This window comes from Dromiciops gliroides, chromosome 3 (genome assembly GCF_019393635.1).
Source record: "Dromiciops gliroides isolate mDroGli1 chromosome 3, mDroGli1.pri, whole genome shotgun sequence".
Classification (NCBI taxonomy): domain Eukaryota; kingdom Metazoa; phylum Chordata; class Mammalia; order Microbiotheria; family Microbiotheriidae; genus Dromiciops; species Dromiciops gliroides.
The window spans coordinates 525,323,225-525,342,639 of record NC_057863.1 but is presented as its reverse complement, the minus strand read 5'-3'; the positions used below and the strand labels follow the sequence as shown (position 1 = coordinate 525,342,639).

At 34.8% G+C, this 19,415-nt stretch overlaps 1 protein-coding gene across 1 annotated transcript in view; it reads left to right on the top strand.

The window, feature by feature from the left end:
- Window positions 1–19,415, top strand: part of LOC122749901 (caspase-13-like) — a 47,289-nt gene that overhangs the window by 14,853 nt on the left and 13,021 nt on the right. The window contains exons 8-9 of the mRNA XM_043996474.1: window positions 6,509–6,618; window positions 7,231–7,363. Coding sequence (XP_043852409.1) covers window positions 6,509–6,618; window positions 7,231–7,329 — 209 coding nt within the window. The 3' untranslated portion in view covers window positions 7,330–7,363. The remainder of the gene's footprint in view (window positions 1–6,508; window positions 6,619–7,230; window positions 7,364–19,415) is intronic.

The window sequence follows — 19,415 nt, the reverse complement described above, 5'->3', positions numbered from 1 at the left end:
TTTATTCTCCTTCTCCTGCCTTGTTTCTTTTCTCATCCATTGGTCCTGGCTCAAAGGCAATACGGTCTTGTAAAAGAGAAGCAGTGACTGGACAAGAACATATTCCACCTTTTTCTTTCAACTTTCTTTTGTCTCTACAGATGTTTTTTGCAAACCAGTGATGTTTGCTCTCTTCTGAACATCTTTCACTTACATTGTGAATATTTTTTTCTTGATATTTATTTTGTAGGTGAAACCTGGTCACTCTCTTCAGAGAATCAGGTTTCAGAGAGTAAAGGTACCACACATTCTTCTCCCAGAGAAATGTTTGAAGGTCCTGCAAATGTTGTCCAAGTGAAGTACATTTAAATATCTCTGGACATATCATCAGTATTAAAACTAATTATATAACAGATATAGATAATTGTATTCAACATGAAACTCAAAATGAATGTGAATTTTAAATGGAGCTACTATCAATATATTATTAATTCATGAAACTAACATAATGCATGACTTTATTTAACTAAGCAACAAAACACATAGCATTATGGTATGTATTGTGAATGGTGACAGATTCATTGATGCAGAAATGACATGCTCCTATAGAAATAGTATGAGTATAGTAATTCACAACATCACAAATACCAAAGAACTGTTAATAACATAAAAATTACTTAGCAAATATACAAAATATATGCAACACATAACAGTTTATGTTGTAGCTGTATATAAAAAGAACACACATTACATGTGCTGCAGCAATGGAAATCATTTGTCTATAAAAATGATTACTTCTCTTTATGTGAATATTTGTTAGATTTTGTAACTTAACTAATGAACCTGCTACTTTTAATTTGACCCCTTTAGCTGGAGAATTTCCCAAACTAACAGAATATCCACTGATTTCCTGAGGTGTAATCCTGACTCTGACACTGTAGATGGCCTAGACTATTACTGCTTCCAGCCCCTTTACTTATCTTTTATTCACTACGTGACTATATCTGGGATGCTAGGTTAAAAAGAGACTGACCCTGGATTCAACTCTCTTATCATTTTGAGACAGAGGTATCTTTGGTCCAAGTATAAACTTGGTTGACTTCCCTCACCCTCTGGCGCTTATCTATCTCATCTGAATCAGAGCTATCTGAATTATCATCAAATTGAGACAGTCTCTTCACAATTGGTGAGTGGCAATTTTCTTCTTAGGGGTAAGCCAGATGGCTGTCCATCATTTCTTTCCTCCTCAGTAAGAAGATTTACTTACTCCCTAGTGGGCAATAGGTGTTTATGATATAGTTCATTTGTAGTACCCCTTATAGACTGACAAGTTTCCTATCCTGCTGGGTACTTATGAAGGGATTTTCTATTGCCCTACTTGTATTTTTTTTTGGAGGGCAATGAAGGTTAAGTGACTTGCCCAGGGTCACACAGCTAGTAAGTGTCAAGTGTCTGAGGCCTGATTTGAACTCAGGTGTTCCTGAATCCAGGGCAAGTGCCTAGCTACTCCCTTGACCCGCTTTCTTATGTGTTTCATGTACTCTAAAATTGTTTAGTGAAACTACAATCTCTTACTGAAGATATTGAAAATGGACTAGAATTCATGCTATAACTTGTTGTATAAGAGATATTTTGAGCTTAGCTCTTGACTTGGGGGGGTGTGGCTATGAGTATATCTATCTTGTATATTCTTTAAAACTCAAAACACATGCCATTGTGTCCATGGACAAGCTAGGCTACCATTGAAAAATCATCAGATATGGAGTAAAGCCCATGTCTTCATTCCTGCCTGCATTGTATGTCCAAGTTGGAAATGTCACATGTTAAGTAAGGATTATGCTCAGGCCTCATTTTGGTACCCTGAGAAAGTTTAGTAATGTGTGGTGTAATCACTTGAGCTATGAGTCTTTTTGAGAATTGGACTTGATTTCTGCCTAGGTTAATACCTACTTAAGTAGTGTGTTTTCAAAGCATCTGTCATGGTCAGAGCGGACACTGTTCAGGAAGTCACATACACAAGAATACTTTTTTCTCATCACATTAGCAAGTAAAAATCTTTTCTGATTCCTCATTATTAAACCAATATCTGCTGCCAGTAAGATATTCTAATACATCACTAATATATTAATTTTACCTCCTAAAAACAAAAAAAGCTTAAGCACATAGGTTCTAATGGCTTTCTAGAATTTGTACTCTTTTTACAGGGCTTTCCTTTGATCATATGAAGGGCAAACTTCACTTATACTCATATACTCTTATACTCTTTATACTCATATACTATATACTTTATGCTCTATATACTCGTACTCATTTGCTATTTTCATACTATTCATAGCCATTAAAATCTGCTTGTTACTAGCTTAAGTACCCTCTATTGACCTATGTGTCTGAAAGTATTGGGTAATGCTTCCATGACATGACATGAAATACCTTGGTTAGTACCAATTACTTTCTTGTATTATATCAATTACATTCAAGTATGACAGCCCAATCTCTACTTGTAATTTTTGCCATTTTCTCAATAGTAAGGTGCCTTCTGGGGCTGAAGTTTGGATTTCCAAGGACCATTCACTCTTTTGTAGCTACTATCATTTCTTATGTATTTTTATCTTACAATTCCTTTTGTTGTGAATCATCCAAGTTTGAGGCACAGAGAGCCAATTCAACACAACAAAGCATGCATATACAAATGGTACATTGCTTGGTGGATGCTGAAGATTTTCAAGTATCTTTCCCTATTATAAAAGCCCATTTCTATGAATATCATTCATCTATACTTCTGTGGAAATCAAGTTAGCTTTAAATGTGAGAATTCTAAAGGACAGGGTATTTGTTCCCACATTAATTTTCCCTGGTTTGGTGAAATTAACAGAAATTTTTAAAGTTCTTATTATGTAACAGGGACTTCACTAATTTGCTGAGGATATAAATGTTAAGATGATACTCTCCCACAAAGAATTTATATTCTACTGAAGGAGACAACATGTATAAAATAGTGGTAACCCAGAAAGGGTGTATGTATGTATAAGTATGTATTTATTATGGGTGTGCACATACACTTATACATACATGTGTGCATTTGTGTATATGTATGTATATTAAAGATTATTAGTTGAGCCAGATGGGAGGTTAAACACAATCTTTCTAGAATGAATGGCAACATGAAATTGATCATTGACCACTGGAAAGTGAAGTGGGGAGGGTTATACAAGATGTATAGGGAATAAATCAAAGCATAAACAGAGCTTATCTAGATATAGCAAGCTGAGTGAGATACTCATCAATTAGTACAGTGTGAGACAAAGGAGTTCTGAAGCTCAGCTCAGAGTTAGCTAATGCTATTGCCAGTCTTTTGTAAGCTGTGCCTAAATTTGCCCAGATCAAAATATAAAGCATTGAACTGTAATTCCATACTTGAAATTGAGCTCTATGCACATTATCCCAGAAGTTCTCTGGGACCCATTCCCCTGCTCAACCCATTTCAAAGCCATGTGTGTACCAGTTCATAGAATTCTTAAATTTCTTATACTTTTCTTCCTAATGATCATCAAATTGTGTTAAGGGTAGCACGCTTAAGTTACCTTTTCTTGACCTTCTGCTTTTTGTTCCTACTAATCAGGTAATCATCAGTGAAATCATTGAGGGTCTAGCGATAATAATATAATTATTCAAAAAGGTAAAAATATCCATTAAATTATAGTAAAGATTTTAGTTCATAAAAATTATTTACAACCGAGAGCTCATGAGTGTTTCTATCATTCCTGCATCTGGCCTTTCTCCCCGTTTGGACAACTTAATGTTTATAAGATACGATATGTGATTAATATGAAGAAGCTTTACAAAACTAGCATTTCTTGATTGATAGTTATATATAATCTCCTTCTAGCCAATCTAACAATTTAATGGGTTTTCTCATGTCCTTCCTGGGTCTTTCAAAAACAGTAAAGTCATTTAGATATACCCAAGCTTGCATAGAATTAATATTATTAACTACTTTGTTTATAAGTATTTAAAAAGTAGCAGGGGCCACAAAATTTCTTGGAAGTATATACCTCAAATTGATGTAATCCTATTGGGCAGGTGGAGGTTTCCTTTTCTTTGTCTTTCTCTGCTGTGTGATCTAATAGCATCTACTATGCAGGGCTAGCACTAAAATCACACTCTGAGTCAACTAGAAAAAATAATCCAGGGAATCTTGAATTCATATTAGGGAGATTAATGTGGCTTCTGCATAATCTCCAATTTTTCTTCCTCACTCCTGAACAATATTATTTAAGATTTGTTTTTACTATCCTTTCTTATTCTGACCTCTGGAAGGAAGTAACCAAATATAATTATTGATTAAATAAATTTCAATAGGGCTGATTTTTTGCTCTTTCTAGCTCTTATTTCTATAAAACAGATACTAGTGGAAAAGCTACTTTTATTTTCATGTTCATCTTTTTGAAAAAAAAAATATTCACTATTTGGTTCACCTTTCTTTGGCCATGCCTCAGCTTGTACATATCCTTCCTAAGAAGCTTAGATCAGAATTATACACATTGTCCCAAATGGGGTCTGACTGGGTCACAGTGAAGGAGGTCTAGCTATCACTGTTCTCTCTTCTTTTGTATAATATGCAGCCACATACTTTTGATTCATATTAAGGCTGCACTCCCTAAAACTCCCCAGATCAGATTTTTCAGGACCTCTTTGAAACTATATTCTTCCCCATCCTGTATTTTTTAATTGACTTTTTGAATCTCTGTGTATAACTTTACATTTACCCCTATTAAACTTCATCTGATTGGTTTCAGCCCACTCTCTTCCCCAAAGAAAACAATTATAATGATAATTGCAATACAAGTTAAACAAATACTTTATGAAATTCTATTACATTGTTCCCTTTGTATATATAATAAAACTAACACATTTAATGGACTTTTTGAGATGAACCTGTTATCCATCCTTCCATTAAATTACAAATTCCTTTTGTCTTGTGATTTTGTTTATAACAATATAAAGACTGAAAAAATCAGTGCATTCACTAGTATGTCTACTAGATGAACACTGAATAAATATCACATTCCAAGACTACAAATTACTTTTAATGTTTCTATACATACTATAAATTATTTAATTCTTGGGACCTATTGGTCCCCTTTCCATCCTTCTGCCACAAACATTTCAGAAATGAAGAGTAGATAAACAGGATTGGGGCCACTAAATATTTTTTATTTGATTCATTGGCATGCCATCACCAAACTAATCATGTTATGTCATGGAACCTCTGAGTTAGGCTTACTCCAGCCAGGACAAAAATCTGTTGTGGTAATTGAACTGGAAACTTTTCCAAAATTGGAAAATTCTTCAAGGGTTTGTTTTACCTTTGCATTGTCTGAGAACCTAAGGTCATTTTCATATCAAAGTCAACAATAGGTTTTGGATTTAAACTTTTTTCTCATCAACAAGCATTTATTTGAGGTTTCTCCCTCTACTGAAGATGTAAAGAGAAAAAAAGGAAAAGAAAGAGAAAACCTTTATATAATATGTATATGTAAATATAAAATGTATATGTATGTATGTACATTTCATATGCATGTATATAAATAGATAGCTAGTGAAGTAAAACAAATGCCCATATTTATCATATTTTTGCCTCTCTCATTTATTCTGGCTTAATAACATTTTATTATATTCAGAGACCATAAATTGTTTAGCTCTTCCCCATTAAGTGAATGACATTTAGTTTTAGGGTCTTTTCCTTTATTTTTTTAGTTTTTACTTTCTTCCTCAGAAGAGAAATGCTCTAAATACAATTGGATATATGAATCCTTTTCCCCTTTCTTTGATCTGTTTTGAATATATGCCTATAAGTGGTGTCACTGAGTCAGAGGGTATAAGTGATTAGTTCTGGATAGCAAAACTTAGGAACAAATTGCTTTAAAGAATGGCCTTACCAATTTATAATTTCTCCAATAATGTATTAATGTTTCCATTTTTTATAGATCCTCTAATATTGTTCATCTTCCTATTTTGTTCTTTTTGTCATTGATTAGGAATTTGTGAAGAGAACACACAAAAAGAAAGATATATAAAGAACTAATGTTCCCATTACTTCTAAAAGTACACTAAGCCATGTCTATTTAACAAATATACCATTTTACTCCAAATATCAATAATGAATTTATCATTTTCTAAACCACAATATGGTGTCCTCTAAGTCTGTAGTTCCATTATATAGATGTTAGTATGACCCCAATTACCCTTACAAAGTGATAATTATTCTGGGTTCAAGAAAGATATGATTTCTACATCACTTATAACCTCTGTTTATAAAGTATTAATCTCATTCAGCAATTTGTCTGTTTGCACAGTTCCTTACACAGTGATGGACTGATAATTAAAAAAGTAATGTTTAGTTGAATAAAATAAGATTACGTTGAATTGAACTAGTTCTACCTACTTAAACCCGAGATAAAGAAATAAAGCTACATCAGATAGTCTAATGACAAAATGGCTTTGAATCTTATTATACCCTTATTTACAGATGACATTTCTTTGGAAGATGATCAAGAGGGTTCCCTTTTCATCAGCCTACTCATTAATTGCTTCCAACAATATTCCTGGTGCTGTCATGTGGAAGAAGTTTTCCGGAAGGTTGGTAGACTATCTGGATTATCTACTGCCGGGCAAAAAACAAACAAACAAACCAAAAGTAACAACAACAACAGAAACAAAAACACCTCTTTGTTAGTTTAGGATTATTTTATAGAACTATTTGCAAGACACTCAGTACAGAGATTAAAATTCCCCAAACAAATAATCAAACATACATTTATTCTATTTCATACACTTTTCTCCAAGGAGCTATGTGGGGGTTGTTTTATTAGTGGATATGGCTAAGAAAAATAACAAAGATTTATATTTTATCCTATCATTATTATCATTATAAAAATGTCAACTAGATTCTAGTTTGCCTTTAATAACATTCCATTCTCTTTACTGAGTTTCTCTCCTAAATTTCTGAGACCTCCCTCTCCTATTTGCTTACTGTCCAGAAGCTGTCTCTAGGTTCCCTAATAAGATGATGTCACAGTAATTCTCATTCCCAGTTTTACCTCTTCCCTCCTTTTTGTCCACCAAAACTATTTTAATGCCTCCAGTTTACTCTACTAGAAAACTAGAAAAGTCAAGGTACATTGTTCACTACTGACCCCACCAAATTGATTTTCCTTCCAGATGTCTATAAATGTATCTCAATTATTTCAGGTCCAGAAATCATTTGAATCTTCACAGGATGCAATCCAAATGCCCATCATTGAAAGGCAATCCATGACAAGATACTTCTATCTCTTCCCAGGAATTTAAAGCTATCCAATGGCACAGTCATTTTTAAACTAAGGTAAATGTTTCCGGGGGATTGAAAGCAAGATCATCTTACTCAGGATCAATGATTGGAAGTCTGGTGAGGACAAAGAATTGGTGGTGGGGCAATTACCCTTTTGGCTGGCAAGTTCCTGTTTCCTGTGTGTGATTTGATGATGGTGCAAGTTACCTCAACCTACTTTTATTTTTCCTAGGCCATTACATGATTGTAAAGGTGAAGATGAACCCAACATAGCCCCATGAAGTGTAGACTTATGATTTTCACCTGATAAAATAAGGCCTGACATTCAGAATTTGGATGTACCCATGGAGGGAAGAAATCATTATGTTGTTGATTTCAAATTAGTTCTTAATAAGTCAATTCTTCTGTCAGAGGGGGAAAAATATTCTCAATACTTAAAGTCACAATTTTGATTTGTGATCAAGAGTAGTGATGTGTAAAATGGTCCTTACTTCAGAGTGATGAAGACCATTTCACAGTCTTATTTAGGAGAAATGTAAGTGCTGCTAACAATATTTATATAAATTAATTTATTATCTTCATTCCTATTTCAAATCTTCCTCTTAATCAGGTATGATGACATCATCATGTTTTTATAAAGGCCTATATCTCAGCACATACTGTCCATGTGTCATACTTCCTTATTGCTCCCTTATTTCTTTTTCTATATGAGAAGTAATATGCTGAGAAGTCCTGAGGTACTTCATTTTTCCAAAAGGATATTTCCTTTTTTCCAATATTCTATCATCATGATGCTTTTTCCAGAAAATGTTTATGTCCATTTCCACATTTTTTACATATACTTTCCCCAAAATCCTGCAATGGCCTGATCAAAGTAATTCATCATACAAACCCTATCTCATATCTCATATCTTTGAGGAAGCTTTTAATGATATTTCCATACTTCCATAAATTTAATAAATCTTAATGCACTTGATTTGCAATCCATTCAGGGGTCAGCAAAACATAGACCAAGGGTCAAATCCAGCCAGTAAGCTATTTTACAAAATTAAAACAGTTTTATTATGGTTAAACTATATTTAAAACTTTCTTAGTTCATGGTCCTTACAAAAACAAGAAAATTGTCCCTCAAGCTATAGTTTGTCTATTCCTGGTCTGTTTTTTTTTTTAATTCCAACTGTTTCACTGTGAATATGCCTTATGTTTCCAAATATTTTGTCAAATCATTGAGAGAAGGTATGATGTCTTCTATTTCTTTTTTTTCATAATATTTATTGGAATAGTGTTGGTGAATAGAATTCATTCAATTGTTAATTCTGAAATTGAATGGATTATATAATTTTCATCCTGAAACACTTAATGATTTTCATTTTTGGTGAGGAGATTTTAGGCATCCAAATATCCTACAGGTGGTTAATGACCTTATAAAGATGAAAGATTTTTTTTACAATGGTTTTATTGATGCTTTTTGTTGTGACATCTCAGTATTTTATAGACGCAGTTTTTCCCTTGGTAACTTAGTTCACTTCCTCTTGTAATGAAGAAAAAAATCAGTTATGATTCAGACAAGTTGGTTTGCCAGATTATGCAGAATTTCACAACCATAGTTGCCTATTTCTACAAGGAGATTATCTAAGTACATTTCTTTATCTTTTCTGTGGGGCTAAGATTTGTCATTCGAATTGTAAAGCTTTGGGTTTATTTTTAATATCATTTTAATTTACATTTAGTCATTGCATATACTGTTTTCCTGGTTCTGTCTACTCACTATAATTTCTAACGTTTGTTCAAATTCATCATCATCATCATCATTGTCATCATCACCACCATCATTATCCCCACCACCACCATCATCATCATGATAACCACTGAAGTAGGATAACCCTATTTTGCCCAGACTGGAAATGCAGCAGCCACTTACAAAACCAGTTCCATTGCTTATCAGTATTGATGTTTTGACCATTTCTATTTCTGAGCTGGATTAGTTTGTTTCCTCTTAAGCAACATAGAGATCCTAAACTTCCAGGGACTTGTCATATTGGTGCTTGACTTTTTGTAGATACCCAATTATCTTTAACCTTACTTCCATTCAGACTCCTAAATTCATGAGTTCCACCAGCCTTAATCTCAATAGCAGGGATTATTGCCATACATCCCCCAGCAGTTATATAATTTCTTAATATACACCTATATATTTCATCAAATTATATAACATACAACAATTTTTGAGTTTTTAGGTCTCATTGTGAGGAATCAATGTCTCATCTTGAAAATTCCTTCATCCTGAAAAAGGGGAAAGATACTGATTTTGCCCAAATCCCCAAAGAAAAGAAAGAGCACCTGTTTAGAGAAGTGGCACACAAATTAAAACCTTGCTGTATACACTTCAATATAACTTTGAGAAATAAAAAAATAAACTCTATTGGAACTGGACTAATATTATGGATAGAATTATTGCCCAACAACAATATTGCTATAACATGGATCCATAAAAAAATAAAGATAACATTTTTTTTGCATATAAGGTATTTTATTTTTTCCATTACATGTAAAGATAGTTCTCAACTTTTGTTTATACAAGCTTTACAATTTCAGATTTTTCTCCCTCCCTACCCTCCCTCCCCCCTCCCCTAGACAGCAGGTAATCAGATATAGGTTATATCTTTATATCTATATATCAATATACATATACATATATATATATATATATATACACACATATATATACACATAATAACATTAATCCTATTTCTGCATTAATCCTGTTATAAGAGAAAAAAATCAGAGCAGTAATGCAAAACCTCAAAATAGAAAAAAAAAACAACAGCACTCAAAACAAAAGAAATAGTATGGTTCAATCAGCATCTATACTCCACAGTTCTTTTTTTTTTTTTCTTGGATTTGGAGATCCTCTTCTATCGTGAGTTCCCTGGAACTCTTCTGTACCATTGCATTGGTGAGAAGAATATAGTCCATCACAGTAGGTCAGCACTCAATGTTGATGATACTGTGTACAATGTTCTTCCGGTTCTGCTCATCTCACTCATCATCAGCTCACGTAAGACCCTCCAGGTTTCTCTGAACTCTTCCTGCTCATCATTTCTTATAGCACAATAGTATTCCATTGTATTCATATACCACAACTTGTCCAGCCATTCCCCAATTAATGGGCACCCCCCAAATTCCAACTCCCTGCTACCACGTAAAGAGAAGCTATAAATATTTTTGTACATGTGGGTCCCTTTCCCCCTTCCATGATTTCTTTGGGCAAAAGACCTAAAAGTGGGATTGCTGGGTCAAAGTGTATGCACAGCTTTATCGCCCTTTGGGCATAATTCCAAATTGCTCTCCAGAATGGCTGGATCAGTTCACAGCTCCACCAACAATGAATTAGTGTTCCAATTTTTCCACAGCTTCTCCAACATTTATTATCTTTTTTTTGTCATTTTAGCCAATCTGATAGGTGTCAGGTGGTACCTCAGAGTTGTTTTAATTTGCATCTCTCTAATCATTAGAGATTTAGAGCTTTTTTTTTCATATGGGAATAGATAGCTTTGGTTTCTTCATCAGAAAACTGCCTGTTCATATCCTTTGACCATTTCTCAATTGGGGAATGACTTGGATTCTTATACATTTGATTTATTTCCCTATATATTTTAGAGATGAGGCCTTTATCAGAAGGACTGGCCTCAAAAATTGTTTCCCAGCTTTCTGCCTCCCTTCTAATTTTGGATGCATTGCTTCTGTTTCTACAGAATTTTTTTAAATTTAATATAATCAAAATCATCCATTTTGCATTTTACAATATACTCTATCTCTTGTTTGGTCAAAAACTGTTTTCCTTTCCAAAGATCTGATAGGTAGACTATTCCTTTCTCTCCTAATTTACCTATGGTATCACCTCTTATGTCTAAATCGTGTATCCATTTTGACCTTATTTTAGTATAAGGTGTAAGATATTGGTCTATGCCTAATTTCTGCCATACCATCTTCCAGTTTTCCCAGCAGTTTTTGTCAAATACCGAGTTCCTATCCCAGAAGCTGGAGTCTTTGGGTTTATCAAATACTACATTACTAGTGTCATTTACTATTGCATTTCCTGAGTCTAGCCTATTCCATTGATCTACCATTCTATTTTTTAGCCAGTACCAGATAGTTTTGATGACTGCCGCTTTATAGTAAATCTACAGGTTTGGTACCGCTAACCCACCTTCCTGTGAATTTTTTTTTCATTATTTCCCTGGATATTCTTGATTTTTTGTCTTTCCAGATGAATTTTGTTATTATTTTTTCCAGCTGTATAAAATAATTTTTAGGTAGTCTGATTGGTATGGCACTGAATAAGTAAATTAATTTAGGTAGAATTGTCATTTTTACTATATTAGCTCTGCCTATCCATGAGCAATTGATATCTTTCCAATTATTTAGATCTGATTTGATTTGTGTGAAGAGTGTTTGGTAGTTGTGTTCATAGAGTCTTGGCAAGTAGACTCTCAAGTATTTTATATTATCTATTGTTACTTTAAATGGAATTTCTCTTTCTATCTCTTGCTGCTGGACTTTGTTGGTCATGTATAGAAATGCTGATGATTTATGTGGATTTATTTTATATCCTGCTACTTTGCTAAAGTTGTTAATTATTTCAAGTAATTTTTGAGTTGATTCTCTAGGATTCCTTAAGTATACAATCATATCATCTGCAAAGAGTGATAGTTTTGTTTCCTCCTTCCCTATTCTAATTCCTTTAATTCCTTTCTCTTCTCTGATTGCTAAAGCTAACATTTCTAGGACAATATTAAATAATAGGGGTGATAATGGACATCCCTGTTTCACCCCTGATGTTATTGGGAAGGCCTCTAATTTATCTCTATTGCATATAATACTTGCTGATGGCTTTAGGTAGATACTGTTTATTATTCTAAGGAAAGCTCCCCCTATTCCTAAAATCTGTAGTGTTTTTATTAGGAAGAGGTGTTGTACTTTGTCAAAAGCTTTCTCTGAATCTATTGAGATAATCATATGATTTTGGTTGGTTTTCTTATTGATATGGTTGATTATGTTAATAGTTTTTCTAATGGTGAACCAGCCCTGCATTCCTGGTATAAATCCCACCTGGTCATAGTGTATTATCCTGGTGATCACTTGCTGTAATCTCCTTGCTAATATCTTATTTAAGATTTTAGCATCAAAATTCATTAGGGAAATTGGTCTATAATTTTCTTTCTCTGTTTTTGCTTTGCCTGGTTTTGGTATCACCACCATATTTGTGTCATAAAAAGAATTTGGTAGAACTCCTTCTTCACCTATTTTTCCAAATAATTTGTATAATATTGGAATTAATTGTTCTTTAAATGTTTGGTAAAATTCACCCGTAAACCCATCTGGCCCTGGGGATTTTTTCTTAGGGAGTTCATTAATGGCTTGTTCAATTTCTTTTTCTAATATGGGTTTATTTAAGGATTTTATTTCTTCTTCAGTTAACCTGGGCAGTTTGTATTTTTGTAAATATTCATTCATTTCATTTAGATTGTCAAATTTATTGCCATACAGTTGGGCAAAATAACTCCTAATTATTGATTTAATTTCCACTTCATTGGTGGTAACATCACCCTTTTCATTTTTGATACTGGTAAATTGGTTTTCTTCTTTCTTTATTTTAATCAAATCAACCAATATTTTATCTATTTTATTGGTTTTTCACAAAACCAGCTCTTAATTTTATTGATTAATTCTATAGTTTTTTTGCTTTCAATCTTATTAATTTCTCCTTTAATTTTCAGGATCTCTAATTTAGGGTCTAATTGGGGATTTCTAATTTGTTCTTTTTCTAGCTTTTTAAGTTGCATGCCCAATTCATTAATCTCCTCTTTCTCTTTTTTATTCATGTAAGCATTTAGAGCTATAAATTTTCCCCTAAGCACTGCTTTGGCTGTATCCTATAGATTTTGGTATGTTGTCTCATTATTGTCATTCTCTTGGATAAAGTTATTGATTGTTTCTATGATTTATTGTTGGACCCATTCATTCTTTAGGATGAAATTATTTAGTTTCCAATTGATTTTCATTCTACTTTTCCCTGGCTTTTTCTTACATGTATTTTTTATTGCATCATGATCTGAGAAGGATGCATTTACTATTTCTGCCTTTCTACATTTGACTATGATGTTTTTGTGCCCTAATACATGGTCAATTTTTGAAAATGTGCCATGTACTGCTGAGAAAATGTTATATTCCTTTCTATTCCCATTCAATTCTCTGCAGACATCTATCATGTCTAACTTTTCTAGTAATCTATTCACCTCTTTCACTTCTTTCTTATTTATTTTTTGGCTAGATTTATCTAATTCTGAGAGGGGGAGATTCAGATCCCCCACTAGTATAGTATTACTGTCTAATTCCTCTTGTAACTCATTTAACTTCTCCTCTAAGAACTTGGATGCTATACCACTTGGTGCATACATATTTAATGTTGATATTACTTCATTATCTATAGTACCTTTAAGTAAGATGTAATTTCCTTCCTTGTCTCTTTTAATGAGATCTATTTTTGCCTGCACTTTGTCTGAGATAAGGATTGCTACCCCTGCCTTTTTTACTTTAGCTGAGGCATAATATATTCTGCTCCAGCCTTTTACCTTTACTCTGTGTGTATCTCTCTGCTTCAAATGTGTTTCTTGTAAACAGCATATTGTAGGGTTCTGGTTTTTAATCCACTCTGCAATTCACTTCCGTTTTATAGCAGAGTTCATCCCATTCACATTCACAGTTATTATTACTGACTTTCTATTCACCTCCATTCTATTTACCACCTTTGTACTTTTCCCCCCTTCTTTCACCCTATTCCTCCTCACCAACGTTTTACTTCTTACCCCTGCCTCCCCCGATCTGCCCTCCCTTTTTTATCTCCCCCCTCTCTTTCCTTTACCCTTTTCTCCCTTGCTTTTGTCCTCCCTTCTGTCAGTTCCCCCCTTTCCCTTCCCCTTTTGTTTCCCTAAAGAATGAGTTAAGTTTCTTTATCCCAATGAACGTATATGTTATTCCCTCTTTGAGTCAAATCTAATGAGAATAGGGTTGAAACAATGTTTCCCCCTCCTTTCTTTCCCTCTATTGTAATAGGTTGTTTTTTTCCACCTCTTCATATGATATAATTCATCCCATTCCACCTCCCCTTTCCTCTCCTCCCCATAGACTCCCTTTTTAACCCCTTAATTCTTTTGTATCATCACATAAAAGACAATTTATATTTATACCCTCTATGTAAATTCCTTCTCTCTGCCCAAATACATTTACAGTTCTTAAGAGTTATGAGTATTATCTTCCTGTATAGGGATATAAACAGTTTAACCTATTAGGGTAACCTTTTTTCCCCCCTCTGTTTACCTTTTTAAACTTCTCTTGAGTCTTTTATGTTGAGATCGAATTTTCTATTCATTTCTGGTCTTTTCCTCAGGAAACATTGAAAGTCCCCAATGTCATTGAATGTCCATCTTTTCCCCTGAACGAAAAGGCCCATTTTTGCTGGGTAATAGATTCTCAGCTGCAATCCAAGCTCCTTTGCCTTCCGGAATATCATATTCCAAACCTTGTGGTCCTTTAATGTTGAAGTTGCCAGGTCCTGAGCATTCCTGACTGTGGCTCCATGATATTTAAATTGCTTTTTTCTGGCTGCTTGGAGTATTTTCTCCTTCACCTGATAATATGGAATTTGGCTACAATATTCCTTGGAGTTTTCCTTTTGGGGTCTCTTTCAGGAGGTGATCGGTGGATTCTTTCAATGATGATTTTATCCTCTGATTCTATGATATCAGGGCAGTTCTCCTTAATAATTTCCTGGAATATGGTGTCTAGATTCTTTTTCTGGTCATGGCTTTCAGGCAGTCCAATGATTCTCAAATTGTCTCTCCTCGATCTGTTTTCCAGATCAGTTGTCTTTCCAATGAGGTATTTCACATTTTCTTCTATTTTTTCATTTTTTTGATTCTGTTTGACTGATTCCTGGTGTCACATGGATTTCTTATCTTCCAACTGTCCCACTTTAATTTTTAAGGCATCGTTTCCTTCAGTGAGATTATGCATCGTTTTTTCCACTTGGCCAGATGAATTTTTTAAGGTATTGTTTTCTTCAGTGAGATTATGCACCTTTTTTTTACCATTTGGCCAAATGAATTTTTTAAGGCTTTGTTTTCTTCAGTGAAATTATGTGCTTCCTTTTCCAAGCTGCTGATTCTTTTTTCATAGTTTTCTTGTTTTGCTTTCATTTCTCTCCCCATTTTTTCTTCTACCTCTTGCAATTGATTTTTAAAATCCTTTTTGAGCTCTTCCAGGAAGGCTTTTTGTTCTTGAGACCAATTCACCTTCCCTTGTGAGGCTTCAGATGTAGGCAATTTGAGGCTATTGTCCTCATCTGAGTTTGTGTTGGCTTCTTCCCTATTGATACAGAAGCTCTCAATGGAGAGGGCTCTTTTTTGCTTCTTACTCATTATTGCAACTTATTTATTTATTTTTTAAGTTGAGGTCTGCTCTGGTGGCACCAGGGTCCCTGTTTTGGTCTTCTTGTGCAGGGGTATAGGTGCTGTGTGACCGGGTTTTTACTCTGAGACCTTTATGGTGTGTGGAAATCCCCCGCCCTGCACTTCCTGTCTGGGTGCGCTCGGCCAGCCAGGCGCTGGACCCCGGCTTCTGATCCTGGCTGACCCGTTCATGGCCCTCTCGGCCAGTGTAGGTAGGTTTTTCCACTGTCCTTCTTGGCCACCAGATTTTTGAACCAGGTTCCAGGGGCCTCAGTTGTTCGGCTGTGGCCTGCAGCTCCTGCTGACTTGCCCCGACCCCCTCGGTGCTGGTTTGCTGCCCTGCGCTGGGCCTCCCTTTTGCTCGAGTCAGACCGACCTTTTCCTGAAGTCTTCTAAATTATCTCTGGTTGGAGGACTGTGTCTCTCTGTCTCTTTGCAGGTTCTGTAGTTTCAGAATCCGTCCAGAGGTTTGATTTAATGTTTGTTTTGAGGGAACATTAGGATAGCTCAGGCAGCTTGCTGCTTCCTCTCCGCCATCTTGGCTCCCAGCTCCTAAAGATAACATTTTAATACAGGAGAATGAGTCTTTCAAAATGTAGAGAAGTAGCAAAATGGAAGCAAGAAAGATGAAAGCCCATTGGAAATAGTATAAGAATTGTACAGACCGTGCTTTCACATTGAGCTTATAGATTTACTTATATCCTAATATTTCATTCAACATTAAAAAAAGTTTTTATCTACCTATTCAATAGTCTGGAGAACATTACTTATAAAAGAATAATAGCAGGAGATTTTCTTTTTCTTTGAGTACTCCTATCTAAATTACATTTGAAAAAAACCACATGGGATTGAAATAGGCTATTATATTATTTTTCAGAAAATAGATCTTATTTGTGTAGTGTTTTTATCCTTAAATGACATGTGGAAGGAATGAAAAGCCTGAGAGACTGAGTTTCTGGGTAATTAAAAATCAATTTATTAATCAGCCTAGCTGATAATCAATCAATTGTTGGTTAGTGGTCCCAAGTAGGTCCCCGAATGCTTAAATATCTCCGGAAAAAGATGCACCACTTAGAAGTGAAAATCAATCCTGATTGGGGAACAATTAATGAAGCAATAGTCATATTAATGAGGAGGTGCCCTAAGAACGTGATCATGATAATCAGCAGTCTCCAACAATTTAGGCAAAGGAATCCATCTCTACCCAGACCACTTTGGTTGATTTTCTCCTTCATGGGCTGAGTTCCCCTAGATTGCAATGGAGGGTTCAAGGACATGGGCTCAATGTTTTAGGGCTGGAATAAACCTAGATTAGACTCTGTAGATCACTCTAAACATCAATTAAATTTGTACCCATTGCCATCAAATAGTCCCCTCAAATCTCTTTCTGAACAGTTGTCTGACCCCCTTACTGTTTTTGGACTGAGAACACCTGAAGTTGCTCCTGTCATTGCTTTTATGGTCACACCCAGTGTTACAGATCTCTCCTGCTAACCTCTTAAATTGTCTTAGCCTGGAAAAATTGTCTCAACTTGACTTAGTGTTGGCTCTGCCTGTCAAAAACTTAGCAGAGTTTCTTCCTGTACTCTACTATCTTTCCTTGGCTTCCTCCAATTAATTTTAATTTTTTTCCTTCAAAGATCCTTTACCTGTGTGAGTTTTTGTCCTCCTCAAGCCTTCTGCTTCTTTTGTGACTGGTGTAGTTGAGGCCTGTGTTATTTTAGGAACTTAGGATCTAGTCAGTCTGGGAACCTTCAAGCTTTTAGTACTCTCAAAGTGTGATATAGGGAAAAGTCTGATCACTTCCTCCATGATATTTAAATTAATGATCCTGCTTTCAGTCTGAGCATCACGGCTTTGGTCTAAACCAAGAATGAAATTTCAAGCACACTGCTGCTATACCCAACCATTATTGGACAGTTGTAAGTCTCTGCAAGATCAGTTATAGATCTACTGGATACCCTTTGTTGAGAAATGGAAACCGAAATGAAGTGACAGACAGAAAGTCAGAGACAAATAGAGACAGACAGAGAGATAGAGACACAGAGAGAGAGACAGAGTAACAAATCTACCAATGACATCTATTTCCACACTTTATACAGAACTCCAGTAAAGGTCTGGGTCCTCTAGGAGTTGTAATGCTTTAGAAGGTTCTTAGCCAATCCCTGTCTTCAATACCCACAGACCATTCTGTCTTTCTACAATGAATTGGGTTGGAAAAAGAACTCATGGTATTTTTCTTGGATTTACTTATCCTTGCTTAATCTGGTGAGTCTTTTAGATCTTTCTGGAGGGGTTGTATTGGAGTCTAGGCTATATTTCTTCCTACTACTATGTCATCTTGGCTTTGCCCCACATCATTTTAGAACATTTAATTTTTAAACATCGCTCTCGTATCCTATACATGAGATGCTGATTTTTGTTACTCAAGTGAAAGACTTTATATTAATCCCTTTTGAATTTATTTTTATAAGCAGTCTAATACTTTAACCTTTAAATAACATTTTGTATACTGAATCTACAATCCAATGTCTTAGCTAGACTTCCCATCTTCATGTCAGATGAGCATACCATTTATACCTCTATCTTACAAATTTAAAACAAATATTAAATGGCTTGAGATTAAGGTTATATTTCTGTATTCTACTGTAGATCTCCTGATAAGCTGACATTGAAGTATTACCTTTCTTATGTGTGGTTATACTAACAGTTTTAATTTTTTCTATAATATACACTTTTTATTTAAAGTTTTGAATTCCAAATTCTCTCCCTTCTTCCCTCTCTCCTTCTCCCACCCCCAAAGCAGTAAGCAATCAGATATAGGTTTACAAATTCAAGTATGTAAAACATTACCATATCAGTCATTTTGTACATGAAAGCTCAAATAAAAGGAGAAAGAAATGAAAGAAATAAAGGGAAAAATAGCCTGTGTTAAAGGCTAAAATTCTAGGTATACTGTCTAAAATATCTAATGAGTGGTTGCCAATAAATTATAAGCTTTAGCAAGAGTTAGACATTTAAGCATTTATTAAGGAGAATAACAATTTGGTAAAGACAAAAGAAAGGCCTACATTCATCTATCTATTAAAGGGAGAGAGCATTCCTAGCTCTGCTCTCCCACAGAGTCCACACGAAAGAGCGTGAGTCAGAGCACCAGGCTCCCCCTTCTTCCTCTCACAAGCAAACGTCACTTCCTGATGCCAAAGAAATGATGCATGGTCTGGCCCTCAGAGACCTTCACCTCATGGCAGAGCCTTTCTACAGTAAGTCTCCAGCAGGTGGCCTCATTCCAGTCGTTACACCTGCTTCAGTCTGTGTTCAGTCAATATCAGTTCTTTCTTTAGAGGTGCATAGTATGCTTCATCACTAGTCCTTTGGGCTTGCCTTGGATCATTTCATTGCTAAGAACAGTTAAGTAATTTACAAGTCTTCATTAAACAATATTGCTGTAACTGTTTACAATGTTCTCCTGGTTCTGCTTACTTCACTATACATTAGTTCATATAAGTTTTAACAGGCATTTCTGAAATCATCCTGTTTGTCATTTCTTACATCACAATAATATTCCATTACAGTCATATACCAAAGCTTCTTTA